Source organism: Perissodus microlepis, chromosome 12 (assembly GCF_051167445.1).
Source record: "Perissodus microlepis isolate ML-2025 ecotype Zambia chromosome 12, ASM5116744v1, whole genome shotgun sequence".
Lineage (NCBI taxonomy): Eukaryota > Metazoa > Chordata > Actinopteri > Cichliformes > Cichlidae > Perissodus > Perissodus microlepis.
Window position 1 is genome coordinate 2,366,961 of NC_140472.1, and position 27,523 is coordinate 2,394,483.

The window sequence follows — 27,523 nt, forward strand, 5'->3', positions numbered from 1 at the left end:
CATACTGGCACCTATTCGAGTATGAAGGTAAAATTATTACTTCATTAATTACCAAATATGGTGTACAAAAACACTGTTTTGTTTTTCTGTATGTAAATTAAGGTATTTTCAGCATTAATTGATACAAAGTAACTGAGTTGGTGAATAAAAACTGACCTGGAGTAAATTGCCTGATGCTTAACATTTCATGGGAAAGCAAGGCTGAGAAATGCTTTTTCTGAGGACTTGCAACAAAAGCTAGATTCAGTTTATTAGTCCCACATGTTTTTTATGCTGGGACAAATCAGAATGTTAGCCTTGAAAAAATACCAAGTCACTAACTGTACTTAAAATCATGAGCCAATGAAAATTTGACAGCTATATCCCACTGGAAAGGACTACTCAGAAGTCATTTATATACATATATGTTTATGTGTGTGTGTATATATATTTTTTTCTTTCCATATTTTTATGGAATTTAAAGGTACTAGATTTAAATGTAAGTTGCTGGACCACTGAAAACACTGCACAGGCTAACATTAACCTCCTAACAGACTAAATGTATTAAAGGTTCACTTCACGCCAACTAAAACTAGGAAAAAGGAAAACTAGGAATTTTTGGCTTTTCTCACATTTTAATTGAATTCACTAATTACTGAAACCTTTCATCTGACACCGAGCGTACATTTTCCTACAGGTTGCTCATCAGCTTGATGGGCTTACTCAGCAGCAGTGTAGCTTTCCTCTGGTCTAGAGCTCCCTCTCCTGGTCATTGGCAGACATGCCACTAAAGAGGTAATCATGCTTTGTGCTTTAACTTATAACCAATCAATAGTTTTTATAAATAAAAGGATGATGTTCACTTCAGTGAATGTTCCTGAAATAGCCAGGACTGAACTTACACAGTTACTTAACAGTAAAACAGTAAAACACACAACAATGAACCAGGAGAGTCAATAAAGGCCACATGTCTCTGATCATTTATTTTTTGAAATTAATATAAGCTTAACAAAAATATGTAAAAGTTCAGTTTTTAAAACTGTGATTAAAAACTTAGCGAGTACAGTCAAATCATTTATTCCTGCAAGTGAATCTGCTACACTGCCATGTTAAAATCTGGGACTGAACTGATTGCATCATCAACTGTTATTAAACAAGTACAGAAAGGGATTTCATTAGATTCCTCTAATTACAGGCTTTCAAGACTGAAGCTTTGCTTTGTCTGCAGCAGCCGATCACTGACCAGGATCACACGGAGCTGCAGAGCTAGACTGACCATCCTCTGTTCAGTCAGTTCATCTCTTTCACCTTCACGGCTCTACCGTGGAGACACAGCTGGTACACCTTGCAGTGTTTGTAGCTTTGAAAATTAAAAGACGCACACTAATAGTGTTCTGGTTCCATGTCAGTTCATCCAGTCCAGATCATCATCATCCTCGTCATCACCAAACAGAGGAGCAGGTGGTGGACGCCCCTTTAGGCTCTGGACACAAAGCAGAGGCAAAAAAAAGAAGAAGAAGAAAATCACAAATAGTGTCCAAGTGCTATAACATCTCTGACACAACACACAGGGGAAGGGCTGGGTTTAGTGGGATGAGGTAAAAGTGCTCAATCAAATCTGAGAGCTTTGCCTGAACTCTACAGATCCTTCCTTACCATCTCCTCTTCCTCTTCCTCCTCGCTGGGTGCTGCGGGGGGATTGGCAGGAGTTGTGTTCTGGAAAAATGGCTCCTCTCCATTTTCCTCATCAATTCTCCCAGTCAGACTGAGAGAATAGCAGAAAGAGGTGGGGCGAGGCAATAAAGCCAGCAGGATAGAGTTTATACAAGCGGTTAGTTAGCAGGAGGGTATGTCAGTAGTAATGAAGACATAAATATGTTGCAAGTTACAAGTCTTTTGTTAGCCTTTAAGACTTCTTAACACTCTATGTGCTTAACGTTACATTATTCATTGGCTCCACTGGTAAACTTTTCAGTATTACTGACAGCTGTTTGCCACCACAGTCTAAAAAAGAATACTTGAAACATGATGCATTCAAGGACGCATTTATAAGCACGAATTATAAGTCCTCACATGATGAAGTACATGAGCCCTGCTGTTAAAAAAAAAACGATTAAATATGTCATGAAATAATATAAATGACTTTGGTCTGTTACATGGTTGCTTTAATTGTACAATGTTCACTCTGTCCTGTGTGTATAATTTTATACTGAAACATATTGTTGTGATTGGCTGGAATAACATTAACCATAAAGTGTATATGAAAAATGGACGCAGCTTCCCAGTCTATAGGGAGGCCAATGAGGCTTTTTGTTTTTTGACAAGCAGAGCCACAAAATCAAACTCGTAACTTTACCACCAGCCGCTATGACCTGTACTCACCTTGTGTTCTCTCCCGAGGTGTCCTGAAGTGCACTCGGTGGTGGAGGTGGGTTGGATGGGGGTCCAAAGGCTTTATGAGGAGCAGCATTTTTTTCTCCTACATCCTCTCCATCATCTTCCACGCTGTCCACGCATGCCTCGCTGGTCACTGCAGCGTTTGTTTCTGACACAGCATCTTGCCCATCGTCAGGTGAACGCTCATCTGGATCCATAGACTTGCTGGTGTCTTTATCTTCTGCAGAGCTTTCAGGAGCAGGTTGCTGCCCCTCCTCCTCCTGTACCTCGCACTCTGCTGCTGGTGCTGCCGTTATTGTCAGCTCTTCCGATTCGAGTTCAGTCGTTGAAACCGGATGGATATCTGTGCTTTCTGAATGTTCTGCCTGAGTTGTTGTGTTTGACTCGCACACCGTCTCCTCAGCTGCTTCTTCCTGATCCTCACGAGTCTCCCTGACTTGATGAGAATCTGAATCAGTCACATGTTCCTCCTCCTCCTCTTCCTTTCTGACCTCTGTCTCTCCATTTATGTGCACATTCTGGTGAGGTTCTTCTTCCTGTTGTTTCACATTTTCAACCTCTTCTTTCTCCTCTTCCTCCGCTGTTTCCTCCTCGTTTGTAATTGGTCTTGTTGCAGCCCCGCCTTTGGCACTAAGGAGCTGCAGAGTTACATTCTAGAAGAAAAAAGTAACCACATTAATGGCTGGTTCTAGAATTCTGTGATTCAAAACCAAATGCCAGTCAAACACTTCCATTATCATGAGATGAGTGCTGTGATTGTACAATATGGATAAATGAACAATGCCTTTCCACCTGTGGTGATGTAAGACACCAAAAGATGTGTCGATTAGTCCAAACATTTAAGAACTCTGAATTTCTGCACAAAGGCTGCATATAAAAAAAGAAAGGTGTGGTCTCTGGCTCTGCTGCAGTGGAGGGGTGGTACAGTAAGCTCACGGGGGGCGGTGCCAGGAGGTCTGAGGGGACAGGTGAAAGGAACTGGAACTAATGAACTCTTGGCGTGTGTGGTGTGGCAAGGAGCTGCAAAGCTGGCTTCCTGGTTGAACATAAGGTGCCGAAGCAGTGGAAGTGTTTTAGAATACAGGCGCTACGACTGACACTCGAATGCTGTGAGGCTCCTGATCGCTTCAAAAGGATTTTACCTTAATGGTAGAGACAATGACCCCCAGCACAGCCTGGCCGGTGTACGATTCAGTGAGATCAAACTCCCCTCGCAGTGAGTGGAACACTCCGTTCATCACACGCTTCACCTACAAGAACACAAATGGTGAGTTATGTCCCAGCATGCACTGGCCTTAGACTTCACACAGCATCACACTAATGCGCGGACCAATAAGCAAACTTTTACTTCAGCTTATTGATATGCGCTTTGAGTGCTCAGAGTAGAAAAGCGCTATATAAGAACCAGTCCATTTACCAGCTGTGATCCACGATGTGTACCCACATTAGTAAACCCACTGATTATGAGTGAGAACACGTGTTTGGTATTTTTAGGACTAAATCATAGAAGAAGAAACTCTACGTCCCAAAATCAGACCTACTGTTGATCGATCAGAATGTACTACAAAGGTTATGATGGTGATCGGTCATGCTGTCTCAGTTTAAAGGAGCGTGAACATAATCCTGTATTTCATGCTCCTCACTCGATTTTTCTATATTATTCATTATATTCACTCATTACATTTCATCTAATGATGTTTGATTTTACAGGAGCTGCAGAGCTCCTCTGACCTAAGCTTTAAGCAACCATGACTATGGTGCAAATCAGCACTTCTGACTTCCTGTTGAAGCTGATGTCTCAGATATGTCTGAAGGTTCTCAGTCATCTAGATCATGGATGAAAAGAGACTTAAAAAGAAGAAACTTCAAGAATGTTTTTCTGTCTCAGCTCCTTAGACTGATTTCTCAGAGAAACCTGCTGTCCTAACTGTTGGCTTCTCATAAAAAAGATGGAGATATTCGTACTATTCTACATAGAAAACAAAATGAGAAAATGAATTTACTGAAGCATCATTTATGATACAAACCCTCTGTGAAAAACTGTGCTCTCGAGATATTAAACATTAATTATACAGTGTAAGTGTAAGTGTCTCTTCAAACAATACATCAGTCATTTAAATCAAATTAGGTTATAATTAGACCTCCGAAAATATATAAGAGATTTTGTTAAATATAAATGTCAACTTCATGCCAGGAAGATTTTAATAATTTTATTTTGCCAGGACAGATTTTCCAGATTTTACCTGCTCAGCAGCTTAAAGCTTTTCATAATGGCCAAAATGTTTCTATATAAGCACATCATCTTAGTCTTTGTGATGCCGTGTTGGCCACAGCAGAATCGTGTCTGTTTTCAATGCAGTCCTGTCTCAGGATCTGAACATCATCAATGTTCGATACAGGTTTTTCGTGCTGTGCGTACAGACACTGCTCAAGATTCTCTGATTCTTTTACTGATATTCTGTAACATATATTATAAAATCAGCCAATACTTTACAGTTGTGCATGTAGAAATATTATTTTTAAACTGTTGAACTATGTGCCCACACAGCCTCTCTAAGTCTGGGACCCTTCCCCAACTTTACTTCTAGAAGACTCTGTTCTCTCAGACTCTAGGAAGCTCGTTTCATACGCAATCATGTTACCGAGTAAACCATTTACTTTATATGGGAATTATTTTTTACCATAACTTTCTGTGTGTTATGACAAATCACTGGATTCTGCTTATATTTACATTTAAATCTCAGCTTTTTTTGTGTGTTTGTTAAATTGTACATTAAAAAGTTTCCCTTAAAAAAAAAAGTCAAATTCCTGCCAAACATACAGCATTTTCTATAATGTATATGTTGCGTGGGTAAAGTTACTAGATACACTTGAAAGTATCTCTCAACACGTCAATATAATAAATAAGAAATGGTTTTAAAATGGGTTCAACCTATATTTAACATGACGGACTCAACATCAGAATCCAGTACTGGATTGGAAACATCAGGCAGTCTTATGGAAAACAAGCTGAAAACTAAGAGTAAAGCACCCTGCACTGGCATCTGGAGGCATTAATGAGCGACTGCTGATCATTTCTGATTTTCATTCTGTGATTTCTATCAGCTAAACAGCTTCTTAAAATGACAGATGAAGACAAAGGCTGCACTGCACCTTCTATTAATTGTTCTGTTTGAAAGATTTCATGTACTTCTCACCTCTGCTGCAGTGTCTCCAGAATGCTCCTGCTCTTCCAGTTTGCTCTCCAGTTCTGCCACTCGTCTTTGCAGCTTCTGTCTTACAGTCGCTCCCTGCTGCTCCAAGGCTGTGTACTTGAAGAGAATAACATGACATAAATATATGTAATGTAAATCACAACGGTATGGTTGTAACCCCTCCCACCCCGTGCACGCCTCCATGATGGGCCATCGGAGCACACGCAGCAAAAGACGAGTGGCAGAACTGATCCTTACAACTCCTCCTCACTCTGTAGGTGATTTTCCTGAGGATTAATAACAAAGCTATTCTGTTCCCATTCAGACCGTGCAATATCACCAACAGTTTTTCATTGAATGTTTGTTTCATCTCCCCATCACATGCTGCTACTCTTTTATCCATTTGCACAATACTATGTCACTTTAAAATCACCTGCACTGATAAGCTTCAGGATTTAGTTATATTGTTACTTGTTACGGTTATTTGATATTATATTTTGCACTATCCTACTGTATACTTGTATTCTATTGTACATATTGTATCTTATTCCTCTGCTCCTCTGTCTCTCTCGCTGCACTGAGCATGTGTACAAAAGAATTTCCCTCAGGATAAATAAAGTTCTTCTTATCTTATTTTAATCAGTCATAACAGGCATTTAACAGTTACTTCCCAGAGAAACAGAGGAGTCCCCACCACACTTATTAACATCACTTTTAACATCAGGATTCTGTGTAGCTCTGCTTTTTGCTCAGGTGAAAATGTCAAGATTTGGCTACAGCTTAGGCACAGTCTCAGTGCTAAACGGCTAAATATTCCTGGGTAGTGAAGTCGCTGAAAAAATGCATTCCCAGCTAATAATAAATATTTAATCTTGTTAGACAAGATGAGTTAAATGCAGTCATCCATCTTACTTTTTCCTGAAGAGCGTGCAACTCCTCATAATGCTTGTGTTGCTGCAGCAGACTATGTTCTTCTGAGTCTCTCAGTTGCTTCAGAGCTGTAAACTATTGACAGCAAACATGATTCAACAACACACCATGTACCGTGTACGTGTCCCAATATAAACTTTTCTCAACTTTAAAGTGAACAATTGAAGAAACTACTGCTGAGTGGCACAGGTCACCGCAGTAATGAAACGTGGTAGTATTATATTATATATGTGGAATGTTTGCTAGTTACTAAATGAATGGTGAGTTAAAATTATTATTATTATTATTATTATAATAATCATCTAGAAAAGGTCAGTGTACTTTTCACATTTCTACGTTAATTAAGAGATTCATTTAAAAGGAAGGCAAGTTTTTTGGTTTTTTTAAAACACATTTCAGTGACAAAGCACCTCAAAGTGCTTTACATGAAGTGCCAAAGGGCGTAAAATGAACATCATAAGACGATATGAGAGCACGAGCTCATGCACCTTTTCCTGCAGCTGGGTTAACTTGTCCTGCAGACCCTCTCTCTGCTCTGTTAGTTCAGCCACCTCTCTGCTGTGCTGCTCTTTAGCTGAAGCCAACATCTGGGAACACTTGCCCTTCCATTCCTGCTCAAGCTCTGCCTGCAGCTGAGACAGCTTCAATAAGCATGTAAAGCAACGTTAATGTTCACAAAACACTGTTGATCTTTCGATTTAGAAGATGTGATCGCCCTTGGGCTGGATGCAGAGATGTGACCTGTTCTGATGCAGCGTTGTCACTGCTGGTCCTGGCCTTGCGAAGTTGAGCTCGGAGGTTGTCTAGCTCCTGCTGGCTGCTCTTGCGGAGCTCCTCCACCTCCTCATCCCGACGCTGACGCTCAACCTGCCATTTCTTCTTTCTTTCTGAAAGTGCCTAAATGTGAGGCAAACCTTTTTGTCAGACATCCCTTTTTGATTTAAAGAAAACCTTTTGTTTCCATGGTGACTGTGTATTGCTGTAATTCATTCACAAAAGAATGAAATCCGCTTACTCGTTCTAGGCTCTCCTTGTCAGTCTTCAGGTCCTGCAGCTCCTCTTCCATGGTGTTCACTTTCAGCTCCGTCTCTTTGCGTCTTTGTTTCTCTGAGCGGTACTGAGTCTGAACCCTCTCTGCCTCCTCCTTCAGCTCTGAAACACATGAACACACAGATGGTTAGTCCGGTCCATTTTTCAAGAAATAGTCTGACATCTTCTCCGTTGCTCTTTATGTACCAGGCACTAGATGTTCTTACACAGGGTTGCCTTGATTTTCTTGTTGCTGATGTCACACATGCATATTTTTTTAAATCAAACGTTTCTGTTAAAGTAACATTCGTAGCTCAGATGTTGGAAGGGAAAATATCTGTGTGGTCGGTTAGCTCTGGCCACAAGTTTACAGGGAAAGACAAAAGATTTAAGGCATGGACAGAACTTTCCAAATCACCACAAGGACACTGAGGCTGCTCTCCGTTTCAGCAAAAAGGGAAAGCGTGAGCTCCCTGCATGGTCGAGAGTAGAGAGAGCATACCATTAAGGCATTCGTTGAGAATGGAGAATTCAAAGAGAATTAAAATATTCAAAACTATCCATCCATGCATCCATGGATGTCAGATACACCCTGGACAGGTCAGCCTCCTTCCACCCCCATGACATCTGTCTGTTGCAGGCCACAGAGACAGCCAGATTTAACGATTAGCCTAACCCCATTAGCTGCGTGTCTTTGGACTGTAGGAGGAAGCCCGAGTACCCGGAGAGAACCCACACAAGCGGGGAACATCCAAACACCCCACAGAAAGGATTCTAACCCAGTCTCTTCTTATTGTGGGGCAACAAAAGTGCTAACCACCGTGCTGCCATTTGTAAACTTCTGGTGCTAAACGTTATGAGGATACAGGACAGGCTTCCTTCTGTGTGGCTGCTGTATGTTTTGCAGTAAAACACAGTTTTTGATCTCCTTTTCTAACAATCCGATTTCAGCTTCTGTGTGACCTCAACTATTCCTGTTAACTGTCATAATAATGTGAAGGAACAGTTATGTTAAAGAAAAAATGATGATGACTATGAACCAGCCAAAGTACAAGCTCGTTACAGATTTAGTCAAATTTATGTGTGAGTTTGTTCGCTCTCTCGAGGCGCTCAAACCTTTGGTTGTTTTTGCTTCTTCACTTTCAAATTGTATGAAATGTATTCATCTGATAAAAGGATTTGTACATTCTATAAATAAAATGAGTCTTATCCTTCCATGTTATGTCTAATATGTCCAACATGTCTTGCTTCAGGATCAGCTGCTCTAAGTTTAAACAACAAGACAAAGAAGCAGTTAAACCTGCGTAAATCATCGCTGTGTTTTTCTGTTGCAGATGTTTTAGAGAGACATGAATAAAACTTTCATTCTTTGGCAGCTGGATTTTGTTGAGCTCATTTTACTGAGGTTTATTGTACATGTGTTTCCACTGCATTCAGCTAATTGTAATCTCGTTACCTTACAATATCAAGCACTTTGAGATGACTTTTGGGAAATGATGTGAAATTAATAAAATAGACCTAATATCTGCGGAGGTAGACTCTGTATTGAATGCACTGAATGCACCTCTCTGATTGCAGCACCAAAAAATGAAAATTCTGATATTCATGAAAAGGCACAATTTTTTATAATGTTTTTTATAATTATCGGGAACAGTGTATTTAAACTGAGCACACAAGCACCTTCCAGCTGTGCTTCCAGGGCAGCGACGCGTTGGCAGCGGCTCTCACTGTCCTGCAGCGCTGTGCTCAGTTTACCCTGCAGCTCCGCGGCCTTCTGCTGGTGAGCTGAAGCTTCGAGCTGCAGCTGAGACACCCGCGCTGCCGCTGAAGCCAGGTCCTCTGTTAGACGAACCTGGGGGAGTTGGCGAGAGGTGAGAGGGGAAGATGTACTGGTGGCACTATATCAAAATAAAAGCCACAGAGATGGTGGAACAACATAGAAACAAGCCTGGATGAGTGTCTGCTGGTGCTAGCAGTGTGTCCCTGTGGAAGGAAAATGGTGAGTGCTGATTGATGAAAAGGAAGCAGAAGGACAAAAAAAGAAATAAGGTTAGTTGAGGTGCCAGTGAAGGATGATGAAAAAGGGTGATCCAGTGGTTGCAGTCAGACTGGGATCAAATAGGAGCTTCTCACAGTTCTTTGTGCTAAATTTTGTGCTTTCTGGTCTGCAATGACTATTTAGAGTCTCGGGATTTTTTTCAGCTGCGCTCTCTTACAGCATAACAAAACTGCTTTAGGCAGCATTTTCTTCCTGTAATTTAAACATCAATTATAATTCTAGATGCTTTTTCTTATTTTACAGATTCTAGCTGACCCCAGTCTGATGGCACTACACAGAGGAAACAGGCTCACCTGGCCAGAGCCCAGGTCCAGAGGCAGAGGATGCTGAGAAGAGAGAGCAGTGAATAGGAGTTTTTCCTCAGAGCAGCACTGCAGCTTGAATACAATGAAAAGAGCATTTGGAAAAGAGTGGAATCAGCAGACAGCAAACCTTTAACCAAGTCCAAACTACAAACAATCTTCTGGCGACACACAAGTGTACAAACTATAGGAGCACAATAAGAAGGCAGGCTGGAATCAACAAATACACCACGTTATTCAACCTTACACCACACCCTTTGTACACTTAATAAGCAATTCAATTACAAAATCACAAATAAATCCAAAACAGTTTAACCAACATTTATTCTCAGGTTTTAAGAACAAAAACAACAAAAAAATCACAACTACACTCCATGGAAATCAATCAGTGCCTCCCTCCTGAACAATCGGCTGATCTTGTGTGGAACTATATTAACTAACATTGTTGGTTTTTCATTAACTACTACAGCTACCACTCTTCCAGAGGTACTGCACAGTAATATGTTTTTTGTTTTAACTGTAGAACAAACGATTTGACTCGTGTTTAAACTTAGATAGGAACAGCTTATTGTGCCCTTTTCTAACCTCCTACTTAATGTTTTTCACTTTTTTGGCATATGGGATGGGAATTGCTATTTTCCACTGGAGTAAAATGCCGACCACACAGAGAGGGAAAGTCCTCCTGCCCCTTTGTCACAATCTGATTCTTCTGAAAACCTTTATGATAGGAATGAAGCGTGTCCAGAGTCATGGCTATCTAACACAAAAGTAACACAACCTGTCGTGTAAGTACATTACTCAGTCAGTCAGGCAGGGCAGACAACTGAAAGACAACAAATGACGAAAACCGCACATTGAATACGAACAAAGAAGTTACACAGCACATCAAAAATTTTAAAAAGTCACAAATTAAGTTTCTAATGTTTTATGAAAACCAGATACAGAATAAAGAGCAGTGGGCCAAATACTGATCCAATAATTAAAGACTTTAATTATATATAATTATATAACTTTCCTGTTTATTTGTTCATAGTACACACTCCAATAGTCTCTACAAAGTGTCTTTCCTCATATATCTGTATTACCACTGAATAAAGAAAATAAATGGCAACACAGTTACTCTGAAATAAGGATGACATTTTCTACTTTGGTTTACTTCAAACATTTTTTGTGTCTTCGAAGGAAAAAGGAGCCATGACTGTTTTATTAGTAATGAAACTTAATCTTAGTAAATATTCCAAAGGTAGAAATCAGAAATGCCAGAATGTTCAAGAATGTTTCACTTTGTCATTTCTTAATAATGAGTGACATTAAAAAAAACAAACAAAACCCCCATTAAATCTCAGTTGTGAAGACCTGCAGCCGCCTGCCACAAAATCAGCAGACTCTGTAATATGCTGCATGTGACCACTAAGTCCAACACATGTCCTGTTAAGTTCTTAGTCCTTTCACTAAAAGGGAAGTCTGTCACCACAGACATCCAAAACTTAGCCAACAGCCTTATTTGATTCATTAAAGACCAAAAATACCAAAAGACTCACTTTGTCCTGCTCAGCCTGCAGCAGCCTCGCCTGGTTCTGTTCACTGGACGACTTGAGGGAGTCATTCCTCTGTTCCAGCATCAGGTGACTCTGCTCCATGTACCTGAAAAATCACACCACCAGCCCGTTCACACATCTGCATCAAGCACACTCAGGCTCAAAGGCTCCCTCGTGCTTTCAATAGGCTATATGGGACTGCTTGGTTACTGTTAAGATCAAATTACAACATGACAGAGAGACAGACAATTAAACATTAGAACTAGAAGCAACCCATTCTGAACTGTTAAAAACTGCATTACACTAAAACTCGCTGGTATTGACAGAATATCCAGGCTTATGTCATTAAAAAGCCTGAATTACAGCCTGGTACAAAAAACTGTTATTGTTTCTGCTGTTTCTATAAAGTTTCATAACAACTGCAGCATCAAGGAATTTATCTTCACGTTAGCATTTCAGCTGCTTCCACATTGTGCCTGTATTAACAAACAATGGTAAATCAAGCAGCCACACACTTAACAAACAGGCTTCAAAATTCAGAGTCTATAAATGTCTGAATTTTACTGCCAAGATCCCTGATGGCACTGTGCAAGAAATAAGAATCTGAACATCTAAAAGAGACTTAAGCTTTAGGCCCCGTATCTGTGCGTAATTCTTAATTCTTTCAACTCACCTCTGGTTCTGGTTGATGAGATCTCCGATCTTACGGTTTTGCTCCTCAATGCGAGAACTTTTCTCAAACACTTCTTTTTTTAAACACTCATTTTCCTGAAAGCAAAATAAGTGCTCAGAACAGCTGCAGATGGGGGGATTTAACAATGCCTCTATAAAGCACTGCGCTGCTGATGCATGTACCTGAACAATTCTTTGGATATTGTGCAAGATCATGGAGGTTTCCATCGACACAGTAGACAAACCCGTGGAAAGGCCCCCCTGCCTTTGAAGATCATCGATCTGTTGAGATTTTGAGGAAAGAAGAAAAAAAACTAAATCAAATGTTTCTGCTTTGCATTAAAGCTGCTTAATGATTTTGTACCATTTCAGAGTGTACCTTTGAAGCCAGCTGATCCACTTTATCGCCTACTTTTCCAACAGCTAAGCGAATCTCTGTGTTATGCTGTCTGGCCTCAGTCATCAAGAAGGAAGTCACATCCCCAGAGCCTTGAGAAACAACGGGAGCACACAAGGGTGTGTAATTTGGAACCATTGCATCCAGCATTATTATCATGAGGTCATCAAATGAACTAGTGGCTTCCTGGTGGTTGAATCCTACCCATGTATGGGACAGCTGGTGCAGGGTAGACCTGGCCCACAGGCTGCAGTGGAGATGCAGCTAGAGGAGTCTGTGTGTAGGAGCAAGGCTTTGAAATAATGTAATGCACTGACATAAACACACATTTTCCATCTCTGCCACTACTTCTTCCAACATGTATTAAAAAAATATTAAGTTAGTACAAACAGTGGCGATGCTACACCTGGAACGCGTGGCTGCTGGTTGGCAGTCCAGGCTGTGCTGTCACAGTGCTCATAACAGGAAGTAAGGCGGAGGTTGGAGGAGCATGAGGATGAGGATGTACTGCAAGAAAAACACTGCAATTTTACAGATGCAGGAAGAGAGAACTGACGGATGAGTAAGGACAAGAAGTTTACCATGTGCAGCAGCTGCGGGAGCAGTGGTGATCGGCACTGGAGATGAAACTACGGGATGATCCTTTGCTCTGCTGCCACTGGTGTCCTGGAGATAAATGCACAGCAGTGTGAACTCACCAATGATGATGCCAGAAAACATTTTGTGTGTCATATTTTCATGCGAAAGAGATGCATTAATCTCATCATTTTTCTTTTTAGACTTGGATTAGATTTAAGGACATGTCGAGCACCACTGCAACTGAAATTTTCCTCTTTGGCTCTGCTGTCTGGTAATGTCCACAGTTTTGAAATCAAAATGCAATGCTAGTTTCCTGTTTTACACAAATCAATTTGCTAAATTTAATTTAAGAGCATAAGGCAGTGTAATAATCCCACACACCTCTACAGCCACACACCATATTAATCAACAAAAATCAATAAAGACAAAGTGTTAAGAGCATTCTAAATGTATGAACATATATATACAAAGATACTTATTATTTGTTATTCATTATTAGTCATATTAAAAAAATATGGTTACAATCGCAGTTTTGTAAAATCAATCTAACCTGAAATTTAAATGACTCATACATACTGTCCTCTATTGCTAAAGACAAACATAAAACACTATTTTAACCATATAAATGTTTTAAATATCATTAATAAAAGGGGGAAAAAGTAAAACATGTAAATGTTTTACAAACATAAAAACATCCAAACATTTGTGTTTGTGCACATCCATGGAGACACACAGACACACAACAGTATGAAGTACAGTTGTGTTTTGGGACAGTGTGGCTAAGTGCCAGCTGACCCACATTTCACTCAGATGCCACTTTAAATGTAACAAGAAATATACATACAATATAAAACAGTTTCATCTTTTGTGAAAACATAAGCAAGGAGCCATTTTATTCCATATACGGCGTTTGTGGGTTTTGTACAGACAAAGTTAAACAATTAAAGCACTGGGCTAATTTTCCATTGGTTTTTTTTACAGAAAAAAGCCTCCTAATCTAAATCAACGGTGAGAGCCAAGGAACAATCTCGGGGACTTCCTGACATAACTTTTTACCATAAATTTCTGCATACGAAAAAAAACATGAAGGCCGGCCTGTCCTGGGAAGCTTAAACACCAAGTCTTTTAAAGCAGGTACTGCTAATAACACTAATAACGCTAATACTTCTAATAACAACCCTAATAATAGTAAATAAAGTGCAAACGACAGTCAGGACCCATTCCACGACCTGAAAACATGAAGGAGCAACCCTCCCATCCACCAGTAAGAACCCCAGCATACTGGCAGCAAGTGTTTTCTATCCAACATTCATACGCGTATTCATGATGCATCCATTGCAGAGCACTGGGTTAGTATCTTGTCCAGCGGTGTTTGGTATGGAGACTGGAGCAGGCAGGGATTTAAACACCAACTTTCCAATTAGTGGATGACCTGCTCTACCTCGTGGACTACAGCTACAAACATTACACCGGCCCTACAGGAGGGCGGTGGTCATTTCCAAAGATAGAAATCTTTTTAAAGAAATACCTAAAAATACACTAAACCAGGCTTAGCTGCAGGATTCAGGTACATTTTCTGGAGAGTATTTTAAGCACCTGTGGGTTTAAAATGAACTACAGGTACAGGAATAAAGTTTATCAGGCTTTGGATACAAGGGCAGTAATATTTAGGTTACTGACAACAGGAAAATGCTAAACCAGTACACATGACAAGATACTGACCTCAAGCTCAGAGTCACTGGATTCAGGCTGGCTGGCCGCTCCTGTTAGAAACGGCAGCATGGGCTGGCCCATTTTTGCCATCCGAGAAATCAGTTTGGCTTTAGTAGCATCTGGATTCTGAAATTGGAGAAGAACAGCAGCTCCAATCTTCACAGCACCAAAACAAATGAATACAAAAAACACAAAATGAGGTGCTTGCTTACAGCCAGCTGCTCACTCAGAGAGTTTGACTTTGCACGAAGTGGTGGCTCCCTGGGAAGACAAATCAGCTACTGTGAGAAAAAAAAAAGTTTAGAATAATAGTGCTAACTATTTTATCAGGTTTAAATCTTACCCTGGTCTCCCTGAACCTGAAGAGGGGGCCTGTGCTGAGGGCTCTGGGACCAGATTTTCAATACTGAAGGCTGGGGAAGGAGCAGCAGAGTCTCTGGAGCCAGCACTCGCCCGATCAGAGCCACTGTCCTTTGAGAACTTGACCTAAACCACAAAACAAGCTCAATAAGCTTCTAATATTTCAGAAAGTGGTTGAACGGTAGACTATAGTTGCTAAAACAGATACAAGCAGATGAGGGAGATGTCGAGGACTGTGCAGCGGATGTTACCCGTCGAAGCTCTGCTTCAAAGATAAGAGTGCTGTTAGCCGGGACACGGTTAGGGACACCCTTAGATCCGTAAGCTAAATCGGGTGGGATGACAATGAGACGACGGCCTGCCTTCTTCATCCCCAGCATCCCTTCCTCCCAGCCCTGTGCATACAGCGAGGAAGAGGAAAGAGATGATGAGGTAATAACATAATAGCAACAGAAGAGTGATAAACAGCACAATCTCAGTGCTCACACACTAATTTAAAGCTATGCTAGAACCTTTCAAAAGCAACTGTAGCATTTTTGGATGATTAGAAACGCAGGAGAGACCCAACACAAGAGCAAATATAAATAAGTGATGATTTAATAAACTGCAAATTCTATTTATTTAATCGACAACATCATAAGTTAAGGTGAGCCTAAAAGCAGCTGGCTAATCCACTGGTCTCATTTACGACCCCAGCATTGTAAAACAAATTAATATCAAACCTAATGTGAGAATGTAATATTGGCTTTTTTTGTCATTTAAGCAGGCAGTAGCTAAGTCGTTTCATGTATTATGTGCTTTTTATTTTTAATGAGTGAATGAACTGTAACATATCTTTAAAACTGAGGCATTCTCCAACTTTCTTGGTTGACTAACAGTCTGTGGACAGTGAAGAATGTGGGCTGTAGTCTCTCTAACTGAGAAACAAACGGCTCTAAGCACAGTGCAGGTTACAATCTATAACATAAGAATAGAACCCTCTAATGTTGCTTTTGACAGTGTTTTGTTAGCTTGCCAAATTACATCACAAGCTAGCATGAGGCATGTCAGACAGTGATGATTATTCCCATCACCAAGTCTTGTACAAAGAAAAGAAAAAAAAAAAGAAAAGCACAAAGAAAAGATTTCTGCAACATCAGTACTGATAGGGATGAGTTTTTTCTCCCATACTGGCTTCTCTTCACTGGCTGTACTGTAATTCATTATTATCAGGATGTCCTAAAAACTCCCTGAAAAGTCTTCAGTAGCAAGAGTCCTGACAGGGACTAGAAAGAGAGAGCACATTTCTCCTGTATTGGTTTCCCTTCATTGGTTCCCTGTTAAATCCAAAACTCAATTCAAAATCCTGCTCCTCACATACAAGCTCTTAAATAATCAGTCCCCATCTTCTCTTAATGACCTTGTAGTACCATATTACCCTATTAGAGCACTTCGCTCTCACACTGCAGGCCTACTTGTTGTTCCTAGAGTATTTAAAAGTAGAATGGGAGGCAGAGCCTTCAGTTTTCAGGCCCCTCTTCTGTGGAACCAGCTCCCAGTTTGGCCTAGGGAGACAGAGCTCCCCTCTACTTGTAAGATTAGGCTTAAAATTGTCCTTTTTCATAAAGCCTAAGAAAAGGATATAGTTAAGGCTGGATCAGGTGATTCTGAATCCTCCTCTACTTATGCTGCAATAGGCTTAGCTGCTGGGGGCTTACCATGATGCTCCATTTCACTCACCATCATAATCATTATTCATTATTAATATCTGACTCCCTTCCACAGTGTGTATTGTATGCTGTCTTCCTCCCATCAACCCAACTGGTCATGGCAGATGACCACCCTCCCTAAGCCTCATTGCACCAGAGGTTTCTTCCTCTTTTAAGGCAGTTTCTCCTTACCACTGTCACCAAGTGCTTGCTCAAAGGAGGGTTGATTGTTGAGGTTTTGTCTGTATTATTGCAGGGTCTTTACCTTATAATTTAAAGAGACTTGAGGTGACAGTTTTTGTCATTTGGTGCTATACAAATAAAACTGAATTTTAAATACTGAATGTAGAACTAAATCTTTTCCAAGAACAGTCAAGATGGGAAGATTAGGCAGCTCTCTGCAATATGGAGACAATAATGTTTCGAGCTTAGTTCTTTCACAACAGGCTACTTAGTCATGGTAACAGGAACTCTGATCATCATACCTAAAATATATGCTAGTTGATGTACATACCGTACATATAATATTACAACATCGTAGCGAAGGACAGTCTGGTCACACAGTGTGTTAACATGAACGACACACAAACTTCAGTTCACTTAAATCCTGTGTGCATCAGTGAGTTTATCAAGTTGCACAGAGCTCCATAAAAATGTAGCTGGAATTACAGTGTTTAGCCATGACAGCTACATTATTCATTCACGTCTTACTTGATTCAATGAATCCACACAGAAAGCAATTAGCTCAGCATGCATTATCTTGCCGCTGAAGGTTGGTTGCTAACGCACATTCAATGCTCAGGCTGCCTAGATAATGCTCCAATGTATTTAGCGCCCTGTCATGTCAATCAGCAACCACCTCATTTAGTTTCACTCGAACCACCAGCTTCATATCGCCCGCACTTATTTCACCCAGTCGCTTTTTATGGTGTTGGGTTGCCACATCGCTGCATGTCACTTCCTGTGTGGACAGCCCTTTGAGCTACTATTCACAGTCACTGCAGTATACTTTCACTCACTCTGATCACTTTCCCAGCTCCAATCTTCAGTCGCAGCAACTTGTCTTTGTTTTGGTTGGAGTCAAACATCTGTAGCAATACAAATAAGATTCAAAGACTTGTTCGTCATCATAACCAGAAAATCCACAAGAGAAAAAACAAAAAACACTGATACTTGTTAAAATGAATGATGTGAGTGTTTGACCTGTCCACAAGTGTGGTTCTCCAAAAGCCAGCCCGTGTACACCACCTCCACAGAGTCTCCATTCTCCACTGACTGGCCCTCACCAAGACTGAGCTCCTGGAGTACCACCACCTCTATAGTCGCAGCGCTGTTCACTTTTGCTAAACATACCTGATGATAAAAGATAAGATAACCTTTATTAGTCCCACACATGAGAAATTTGTGAAGACTTCTTCATCATGCTTGTACATAATGTAGACTACACACATCGTTTTTTGAACATCGCCTGATACTTTTGGATTTTGTGCTGTCAATAAACAAAGTCTGTTTGTTTTGTGTTGGCCCAACTGTAATCACAGTATTTATTATTTGAGGCTCACCTCTTTGCAGAAGTCTGAAGCTGATTTCTCTGACTCAAACATAAGGGACCAGTTCTGCCTCTGATCATCATAAAAAGTGCAATAATTGTTTTGCTGTACCTGCAGAGGAAGAAGAGCATGTAGCCATGAAAACAGTCAGTGGGGGGGAAATAACATTCTTGGTAACAGCTATTCTTTACAGCTGTTACAAGCTTTTCAAAAGAAAAAATATCTAAAGAACAGGATTTAAACAGGTATCGCAATGATTATCGGAAATATATAACTAACAGAATTTCAGATGGTGCATCTACTTTTGTATCCTTCATGACTATACTCACCGTGAAAGCAAAGCCCACGTGAATCTTGGCAGAGGTTACTTGTTTCTGTTGGCTTAAATACAGAAGCAGCTTGTACTGAAGAAAAGAAGAGCTGAGCTCATTATTAAAAACCAAACAAAAGTCAAACCAGGAGCATAAAGTAAGAGACTAAATAACAAAGCTCCAACCTCTTTTGTTGTATGGTTGCCCAGCACAGCAGCTCCCAGCTTTCCCTGCTTCATGTACTGTCCATTAATACTACATGAGACAACACAGCTGTTCAGTGAACAGAGAGAGAACTTTGGGGGAGTAAAGAGTTTAATTTGTGTAAAGAAAAGGGGGATAATGCTCCAAACAGATGTAAAAAACAAACAAACATGAAAACTGACATTTAGAATATAGCAGCCGACATATTTAGATGAGTGCTTAAAAATGGTTTTCAAACTCACTATCTGAAGGCTTGGACTGCTGTTGCAAATAATACTGCTGGAGCTCCAGGTTGTGGAGCTGGCTTCTGATTGGATGGAGCTGCAATAATATTAAAGAAATGATCAGTGGTGGCTCTGCACGACAACTGGATGTAAATTCAGCAATGCTGCAGTTCTGAGACTGTTACCTTGGTTGGAGCTCTTTCTAGGCTGTTTGGGGGCTGTGTACTGGAATGACTCGTTCCCCTGACTGGTTTCCTGGTCTAATCCAAACAGGGAAGCCAGCTTGGCCCTAAAAAACACAAACGATTATGTACATGTGGTTGTATTTGCATTGCTATATGGTGCTTTAAATAAAAAAAATAAAAAAAACATGCTGGACATCTATACTGATACTGGGTAATGTGTTGGGAATGAAAGTATGCAAAATAATTTCATGGAAATTAAAATGATTATATAAAAATTATTATATTGTATGCATGTCTGAAACATCAAACCATGATCCCAAATAGATGACAGATGGTTCCCTGGGGGATCTCCCCTCAAACACAATCTTGACCAGCTGAAGTGACACCAACACGGCAGCATGGCAGAATGCACCAGTAGATGTGACATTGTTCTGGGGAAGGGCCTCTGTGCCACAGGGGCTGAGCAGTGAGCCGAACTCTTCACCCCTACTCTACAGCCCAACTGTTTACCACACATTGGTAGAAGGTTATTGCTACGGTGGTAATACTGTATACGTTTATACGTCTGATAGGCATGCTTGACTAAAATCTGTTCCCTTATGTCATTGCATTTTACTGTATTAAGTAATTAAAAATAGCTACAAAAGAAGTAACAATGCTTGCTTGGTTTTTTTTATTATTATCATCATCATCATTATTATGACAACAGCCAGAGACATACCAATTAAAGCTAGTAACATTGACTACTGAGCTAACCAAAAACAGCCTGGGTTTCTATTTCTAATACAGGTAGACTACAAAGACAGTTGTCAGGCACAGGCTACATCCACACTAGCCCGGATAGATTTGAAAACGGCGTTTTCGTCTGAAAGCGAAAGCGAGTGAGAATTAAAGAATTTGAAGAAAAGCTATCTGCAGCATGTACAAACTGATATTAATCTTTAATAGGACTGTCAAAATTGAGAGCAAACAAAACAACTGCTGTATAATGCCCTCTGCTATCTTAGTTTAATTGGTCACATGACTGCATCACATGACTAAAATGTAATTGTTTAAAAAAAGTCTCTGTTTTCGCTGTCCACACCGCGACGTGAAAGCACTGTTTTTAAATGTATGCATTTTCGAGAGCGTTTTCAAAACGCTGCATTTTCCTTGAGCGAAAACGCCGTCTCAGTGTGAACAGGAGGCCAAAATGGAGAGAAAACGAGGTGTGGACGTAGCCACAGTGTCATGGTGCTGCCCCCACCACCCACCCCTCTGTACTGAAATCCCACCTACTCTTATGTGTGATGGCAACTCTTCAAGAGACAAAGACCAGGAAGGAACCAGGTCCAGACAGTGTGTCACCCTCCTGCCTCAAAGTATGCTCTGACCAGCTGGTTCCCATCTTCACACTGATCTTCAACAGATCCCTGAAACTGTGTGAAGTCCCCTCCCATTTCAAGCACTCCACAATCATCTTGGTCACTGGGTTAAATGACTACAGACCTGTCACCCTGATATCCTTTGAAAGACTGATGCTGGCCTACTGGTGCTGGTTGTGAATCTTAGCTTGGCATTTCACCAGGCCTCGAGTATGGACAGCTTGTTGTACTTCTTAGGCACCAGTTTCTTCATCACACCTTCCTGCAGTTCTGACAGATGGCTAACTTCTCTCCATGCTGCCTTGATCTTGGCCTCCAGTCTTCTTCTCCATGGAGGGCAATACTCTTTATGGGTATTATTCAGCTTGTAGCCAAGTCATCTCAAGGATCACTCTTGCTATCGTATAGATCAGCTGCTTGGTTTCAGTGATGGTCGCAGTAGACATTGTTGCATTAACATCTTCTAATAGACTTTCAGAGGGTACTTCATCCATTCTTTGTAACTGGCCATGGATGATCCAGATTTCCAGCTTAGGCATAATCCTCTCTTTCAGGCCAGCTGCTCTCACATTCAACATACCAGTTGTTATTCGGGCTTGGTACCCAATCTTGAAGTGTGGGGATGATGGCAAGATGGCATACAGACATATGCAGCAGCACAGCGCTCCCAACTACTGTACACCTTTTTTGTGCTTTTGTCCTCTAATGCAGCGGTCCCCAAAACCCGGGCCGCGGACTGGTACCGGTCCGTGAGTCGTTTGGTGCCGGGCCGCGAGAGTTGAGGCTCGGGTGTGAAATGTATGGTTTTCAGGGTTTTTATCGTTAAGTCGGTTTCCCTGGGTCTTTTTCCGTGTTGTAGTCGTATGTCTTATTTTGAAAGAACTATTTACGCATTACCATAGCGACCAGAGAGCATCAAGAAGCAGAGAGGAGGATCTCCAAAGGTTGATTCTGTTCCTCTGGACGTAGCGTTTTGTGGGAGAAACGTTTCGTCATTCATCCAAGTGACTTCTTCAGTCTCAGCTGACTGCAGGTTTCCCCAAACGCTACGTCCAGAGGAACAGAATCAACCTTTGGAGATTTACTTACCTGGATCACTGAGCATGCATCAAGACAGAGAGGAGGATGTTACTCTCAATGTTGTTGGCACATTTCAGGAGGTGGCTGCTAATAAAGTTACACAATTACACAGTGAATTCGGTTTATTATTATTATATTTGCAAAATACCACAGTTTTTGTCTTTGTCTGTATCATTTTATTTTGTTGTATTTGTCCGGGACACCTTAAAGGCCGGTCCGTGAAAATATTGTCTGACATTAAACTGGTCCGTGGTGCAAAAGGTTGGAGACCGCTGCTCTAATGTGTGCCTTTCTCTTGTTTTGTATACGTGTCTCATATCTGTCATTTATTCCTGCCGTCTTTATATTTTATGACCCAACTTCCTCACTCCCCCTTGCCATAGCATTTGTGCAGAGAGTAAGGAGTCAGCTGAACAAGAAAAACACAATTCAGGGAGTTGCCACATATGCCCTGTCAGTCATCAGATACCTTACTGGGATAATAAGACAGTCTGGAGGAGACTGGTCCCACTGACATCAGGGCAAGAAAGTTCCCTAGCATGCATGGAAGGTTTCACCACAAAAATCCAGCACTCTGACACTTTACGCTAAGTGGAAGGAAAGAAAGCTTAGGACTAGTGAGTGCCAGAACCACTGTTCAGGATGAAACAAAGATCCGCCAGTATATCGGAAAGATGACACAACTGATCCTACAAATGGCTGGACAAAGCTGGACTAAAATACAGCACAGAGGCACTAATCATGGCAGCACAGGAATATGCACAAGACTGACAGAGGCTGGGTCTACAACACTAGGCACGAGCCCAGGTGCAGGCTGAAATGGTGGTTGTGGTTGAGAATGACCAGGCCAAGACTTCCAGATACTGATGGACAAATTGGTGGCAGCTAACACCACATGTAGTAGTGGTGGGCAAGAAGAGGAAGAAGCCTGTAGCAACAGATATAGCCATCGCAAGTGATAGCAAAGAACACAAAAGCTTGAGGAATACCAAAAGCTAGAGATGTGGAAGGTGAAGGCAACAGTGAGCCCTGTGATCATCAGAATACTGTTGACCACAGGCAGTACCCGCCAGACGGCGGTAACAGCACCAACATTTTATTTTACAGTCAAGTTCCCGGGTATAAACTGCATATATAGCAACCAGTTAATCATCTCTATGTATGCCTTTATTCTAGCATCAATACACATGTGTAAACAAGAAAGTCTCACAAAACCACACATCATCGAGCTGGCATCGAGATGTCATTATTGTAACCATTTTAACCACTACCAGCTGATGTTTTTTTTTTTAATTTATTCAAATATACCATTTTGTCCACGGTCATAATACCCATATGGAAAAGATATATATAAATCTTCTTAAGTTTGTATCTGTCTTGTGTGAAACTTGTATGAAAAGCATACAAGAGTGAAAACAGATATAAGATCCCTTGAAAAATTATATAAATGAAACTTGTATCTTTTGGATACTTCCTAAAACAATATATGAAAGTGGCCACTTTCATGAGTAAAGCATATAAGTCTTATATGATTCACTATATGAAGTAGGCCACATCTGATGCAAGTCTTTTATAAGTTTTTTCTATTTCTTTTCCATATGGGGAGGTAAATTATGTGGCACAGTAAGTAAACTGTCACATATTTCACATGACATCAAGATTCTTTCTCTAATCACATATTTTATAAGCAAATGGCTGAAATAATTAGTTCGTTATCCAATTACTTGCCAAGTAATTTTTAGTCACCGACTAATGGTGGCAGCCTGATACTGACCCCTGGAACTCCTTCCACTGGTAATCACTGGCATCTCCCAGAACAGACATGTTGAAAGCCTTAATGCATTCATCTCCGACGGTAAGGAACTGGGCTGAGGAGGGGCAGCCAGTTTGCATGTGTGAGTCAGAATCCTTTTAATGCTTATTCCAATGCTCGTCTCGCTAGCTATGCTGACCACTCGACCCCCAGTGCTATCACACTTGTGTGACAAATTCAACAGCGTAGCAGAAAAAGAAGAAAAGCGCAGCGCTCTGGCTTTAGTGCTGCACGGGTCTTTGGAGGGAAGAGATGGGCTGTAGCAGAAGCCTTCAACTCCAGTCTACTCTAACAAGCAGCATGTGAGAGGAATTAGATTCTATAACACTTGTCCCTCCTCAACAACAGGCTCTACGCTTGCCACTGATCCCAAACGCTCACACACACACTGCACTACAGTCACACAGAACTCGTGCAGAGGGAGGAGGCATGAGAAAAGTGGCAAAGATTAAAAAGTCAGCTGGAAGCTTTCCTAATACTCAGTGAGTCTGTCCCATGACAAAAGTGCACCAAGTTTGGGTCTTTCAACACACAGATCCCTTTTTTCTTTAAAGAAGAAGAAATATTTCAAGCTTCTGGAACTACTTTTCCAATGACACTAAGAAAGCTGCAAAACGCTGCATTTTGAAAATAGTGTCAAATTAATTGTTTTAATTGTTATGCAAAGATTTGAATTTACACACAGCTCCTTTAAGCTACCGCATTATAAGGCCAGGCTATGGCTGAAAAATGTAAATAAATAAATGACTAAATTTATTCATAGGTTTGATAGTGTGCTTGGCATCATTGTCCTGTTACATGGCTGTCTCAGCCAACCTTTAGCCCTCGATAGGTGGCCTTTTACTCCACAATACATCTCCCAGAAGCTCTATGAGTGTCACCTGGTCCAGTTCGAGACATGATTATCAGATAATGAGTTCATGGTTTTTAGAAATTTAGAGAGAACATAAAAATTTAACAATAAAATACATCACTGTTGCAAGAAAGAAAAAAAATTAGATTACTACTTCATAAAATTGTTAATCTAGTGATTTAGTATGCAGTGGTAAAATACACAATTTAAAACAGGTTAACTGTTTTATTGCTGTGAGTGCTCTTTATAGTGCTGCACATTAGAGTTCTGAAGCTTAGTGGATACAGTTAACATAAAATGATAACGTCCCATAGCGTAGTAAAGGTGAAGCGAAATTGATTTTGTTTTTTGGCATATCAATGTGAAACTGCTCTTACTGATTGAATGGGTATTTGTGGCATGCGTCCTATGCTCTAACTGCATTTCCAGTAGTGTAAAACAGACTAAGAAGGTAAGTCAAAATCAAGTACAAATATGTTAACACATTTTGTGAATCGTTAAATGAATCCACACACATTCCCATGACAACGTGACACACAGTTTGCATTAACTGGGATTACATCATGTATTTTTCATTGGTAGTGTTTTAAAACACATACCTGAATACATCTGATCGGTAAACGTCCAAAACTTGCTTCTACGGACATACGTCCCCATTCTTATCAATGACCGTTTACCTTCCTAATTCCTATGGAAGCAGTAAACTCTATAGAGTCATGTGAACTCTTTTTCACATAACTGTATACCACAGTTAAATGTAGTATGGCCATCAAAGTGTATATATATAGTCTATAGTCTTTCCCATGTTGCTTGTCTGTGTTTATTGTGCTATGGTGTGTTGATATCTGTGCATTCCTGTATTATCCTTTTGTGTTACACATTTCGATGTTTTTTTTTCCTCGCTACCTAGCCTGACCTGTCTCTCCAATGTGATGTTTGTGTATTGTATGTACGGTCGGCAAGGTCTGTCATCTCGGTTGTGGGCAAAAGACCTGCAACTGACAAATAAAGGCTATCTCATCTCATCATATCACTGTGAATCAGCCTGAAGTGTTCTCATTGTATTCATTTTATTATTATTTTAAACTGTGTGTCACAGTTTTAGAAGTCCCATATCATGCCGGTTTTGTGGCTTTAGTTTCTAGAAGTAACGTCTTCCTATGCACATGCACGCTTCCATAGCAAATACATTCATTTTCATTTACCAGTTAGATGTTAATAGTCAGAATGTGGTTCAGTAAGTTGGCTTGAGGAATCCTGTACTGCTTACATTGAGGGCAGGATGGGTTAAATGTTTTTCAAAAACACTTTGAAGCTCAAACAACAGTCCAGTATCTCAATTTACTTGGCTTTCATTTTTTTCTGAAAAGAAAATATCCCGATGTCAGATCTTGTTGTGCTCATTCACCGTGTGTGCAAAGCATCTCTCCTCACTCACACACATTTTTAAACAAGAAAGTCCGTGGCCAGTTCACTCCAAATACCTGACACACATGAAAAAACATCATGCACCAACTAATTTTCAATTTTCACCTGTCCATAAAATAAGTTAATAACGGTTTTTTTTTTTCAGTAAATAGAAATAATGAAACTCTTTAATTTGCAATAGCGTCCTTCTGAACGCGATGACGTTTACTGTGAAAAGGGGTAAACGTCATCGCGCTAGCCCATGTTCAAGATGTGTGTGTTTAAAAAACAAAAAGCCCCGACGTTTTGCAGGTTTTTGCCTGATAAAATCATCTACTTCTTTTATGCGTTTATTGCGGGCGACAGATAAACACGAAAGAAAAATTACATTTGATGAAGGCTTGAACAGTCTGAGAAGCTACATTCATGAATGCTACTTGGAAAATGAGTCACAGAATCATGTGAGCAGGCAGAACCAACACCGGAGTGTTTGATATAAGCAATCATAGTGCCTCAAACCTATAAGAGGTCACACTTTGCATGACAAAACGATTCAAACCCGCTCATACCTGTTAACTTTACACTGTATTAATAGTCCTGAACTTCACTTAAATGCCGTTTTATTTTCTTCATTGTATATATGAGGTCACTTTGAAATTCGGCACCGATATGTTGCTTTGACAAAACTTCACATCACTTCACCGTGATTCTCTTGATATTCCGATAAAACACGTAACAAAGGAAATTAAAACCATAACTGAAATATGTACTACATGTTAGAAAGGGGCTTAAAATGATCCGCCTGCTCTTTAGACTTTTTTAATGGTGGTGGACTCCATTTAATCACGATTAATACAAAGATTAAAATGAAAGCTGGGTCAACGGCTAGAACATGGGCTAAATCCTGGTGAGCTAGTTAGCTTATAGCCTAAAGAGCATTAGCTCGGGGTACAAAACCAACTCACCCTCCTGTGGGAGACAAGAAGTCTCCGTCCTCATCGTCCCCAACGAACATTTTTTAAAAGTTTGAAGCCTTCGTCTATTAAATAAAAGAAACGCACAAAAATATATTAACTGTTTGACATGACTAGTCTGCGACTTCCCCTTCCTGCTTGTGCAAAAGTCAGCTGACTGTCCACCTGATCCGAGTTCAATTGACCGCAACTACCACTAGAGGGGGCCAAAGACCATATATAATCCCTGAAACACGGACAGGACAGGTGAGGTAGGCAAATGGCACAAGGTCATCAGGAGTTGAGTGTTGCTCAGGCTGTGTCCCAATCCAATCCAGTTATCACAGCTCGTACATTTTCTTTTTACACATATATGTAAGCATTGAGCCAAATTTAGTAATGCCAACATATTAAAAGAACAATATTTGCCTCTTATATATGATACATCTATATATACACTGTCAAAGATACTCGTCTTTGAGTGAAGATTTAAGGTGATAGGAAATATAAATAAACACAACTTGAATCTTTACTGAAGCTCAGTATTTGACACAGTTCAAGTTCACTGCTGTAATATATCATAATAATCTGACAATAACTATAATATTGGCCATATTATATTTACATTACCAAAGTGAGATGATTTTAGTCTCATGAACAACATTAGCTAATTGTTATTTACTAGCTAATCTTAAAATGACTGTTCAGTACAGAAAAGCCCAACAATCATGTTTTTACAGTC

The 27,523-nt window shown here is 40.4% G+C and overlaps 1 protein-coding gene across 4 annotated transcripts; it reads right to left on the reverse strand.

Annotated features, from left to right (window-relative positions):
- Positions 1-936: 936 nt before the first annotated feature.
- On the reverse strand, positions 937-26,974 carry fkbp15b (FKBP prolyl isomerase family member 15b). 4 transcript variants are annotated; one of them, XM_084946116.1, is made up of 30 exons: positions 26,794-26,974; positions 19,312-19,415; positions 19,145-19,223; positions 18,884-18,953; positions 18,717-18,791; positions 18,400-18,498; positions 18,041-18,190; positions 17,857-17,925; positions 15,401-15,544; positions 15,133-15,275; positions 15,002-15,050; positions 14,799-14,915; positions 13,079-13,163; positions 12,904-13,004; positions 12,702-12,771; positions 12,480-12,589; positions 12,284-12,382; positions 12,102-12,196; positions 11,432-11,534; positions 9,882-9,914; positions 9,210-9,381; positions 7,516-7,652; positions 7,242-7,397; positions 6,989-7,141; positions 6,483-6,575; positions 5,574-5,687; positions 3,519-3,626; positions 2,362-3,029; positions 1,636-1,744; positions 937-1,462 (listed from the first exon to the last, which is right to left on the reverse strand). In XM_084946116.1, the coding sequence occupies exons 1-30, from the start codon at positions 26,841-26,843 to the stop codon at positions 1,385-1,387; spliced, it is 3,633 nt and encodes a 1,210-aa protein (XP_084802242.1). In that variant the 5' UTR covers positions 26,844-26,974; the 3' UTR covers positions 937-1,384. The 4 variants fall into 4 exon arrangements, with proteins under 4 accessions (XP_084802242.1, XP_084802240.1, XP_084802239.1 ...); XM_084946114.1 differs by having other exon boundaries at positions 6,989-7,126; positions 9,882-9,965; XM_084946113.1 differs by having other exon boundaries at positions 9,882-9,965.
- Positions 26,975-27,523: the final 549 nt, after the last annotated feature.

Coding starts and splice junctions, on each gene's coding strand:
- fkbp15b (XM_084946113.1), bottom strand. CDS start 26,843: ATGTTCGTTGGGGACGATGAGGACGGAGACTTCTTGTCTCCCACAGGA. Junction 18,792..18,883: donor GCAACCATACAACAAAAGAG/GTTGGAGCTTTG, acceptor TCTTTTCTTCAG/TACAAGCTGCTTCTGTATTT. Junction 18,191..18,399: donor CTTCAGACTTCTGCAAAGAG/GTGAGCCTCAAA, acceptor TTTTATCATCAG/GTATGTTTAGCAAAAGTGAA.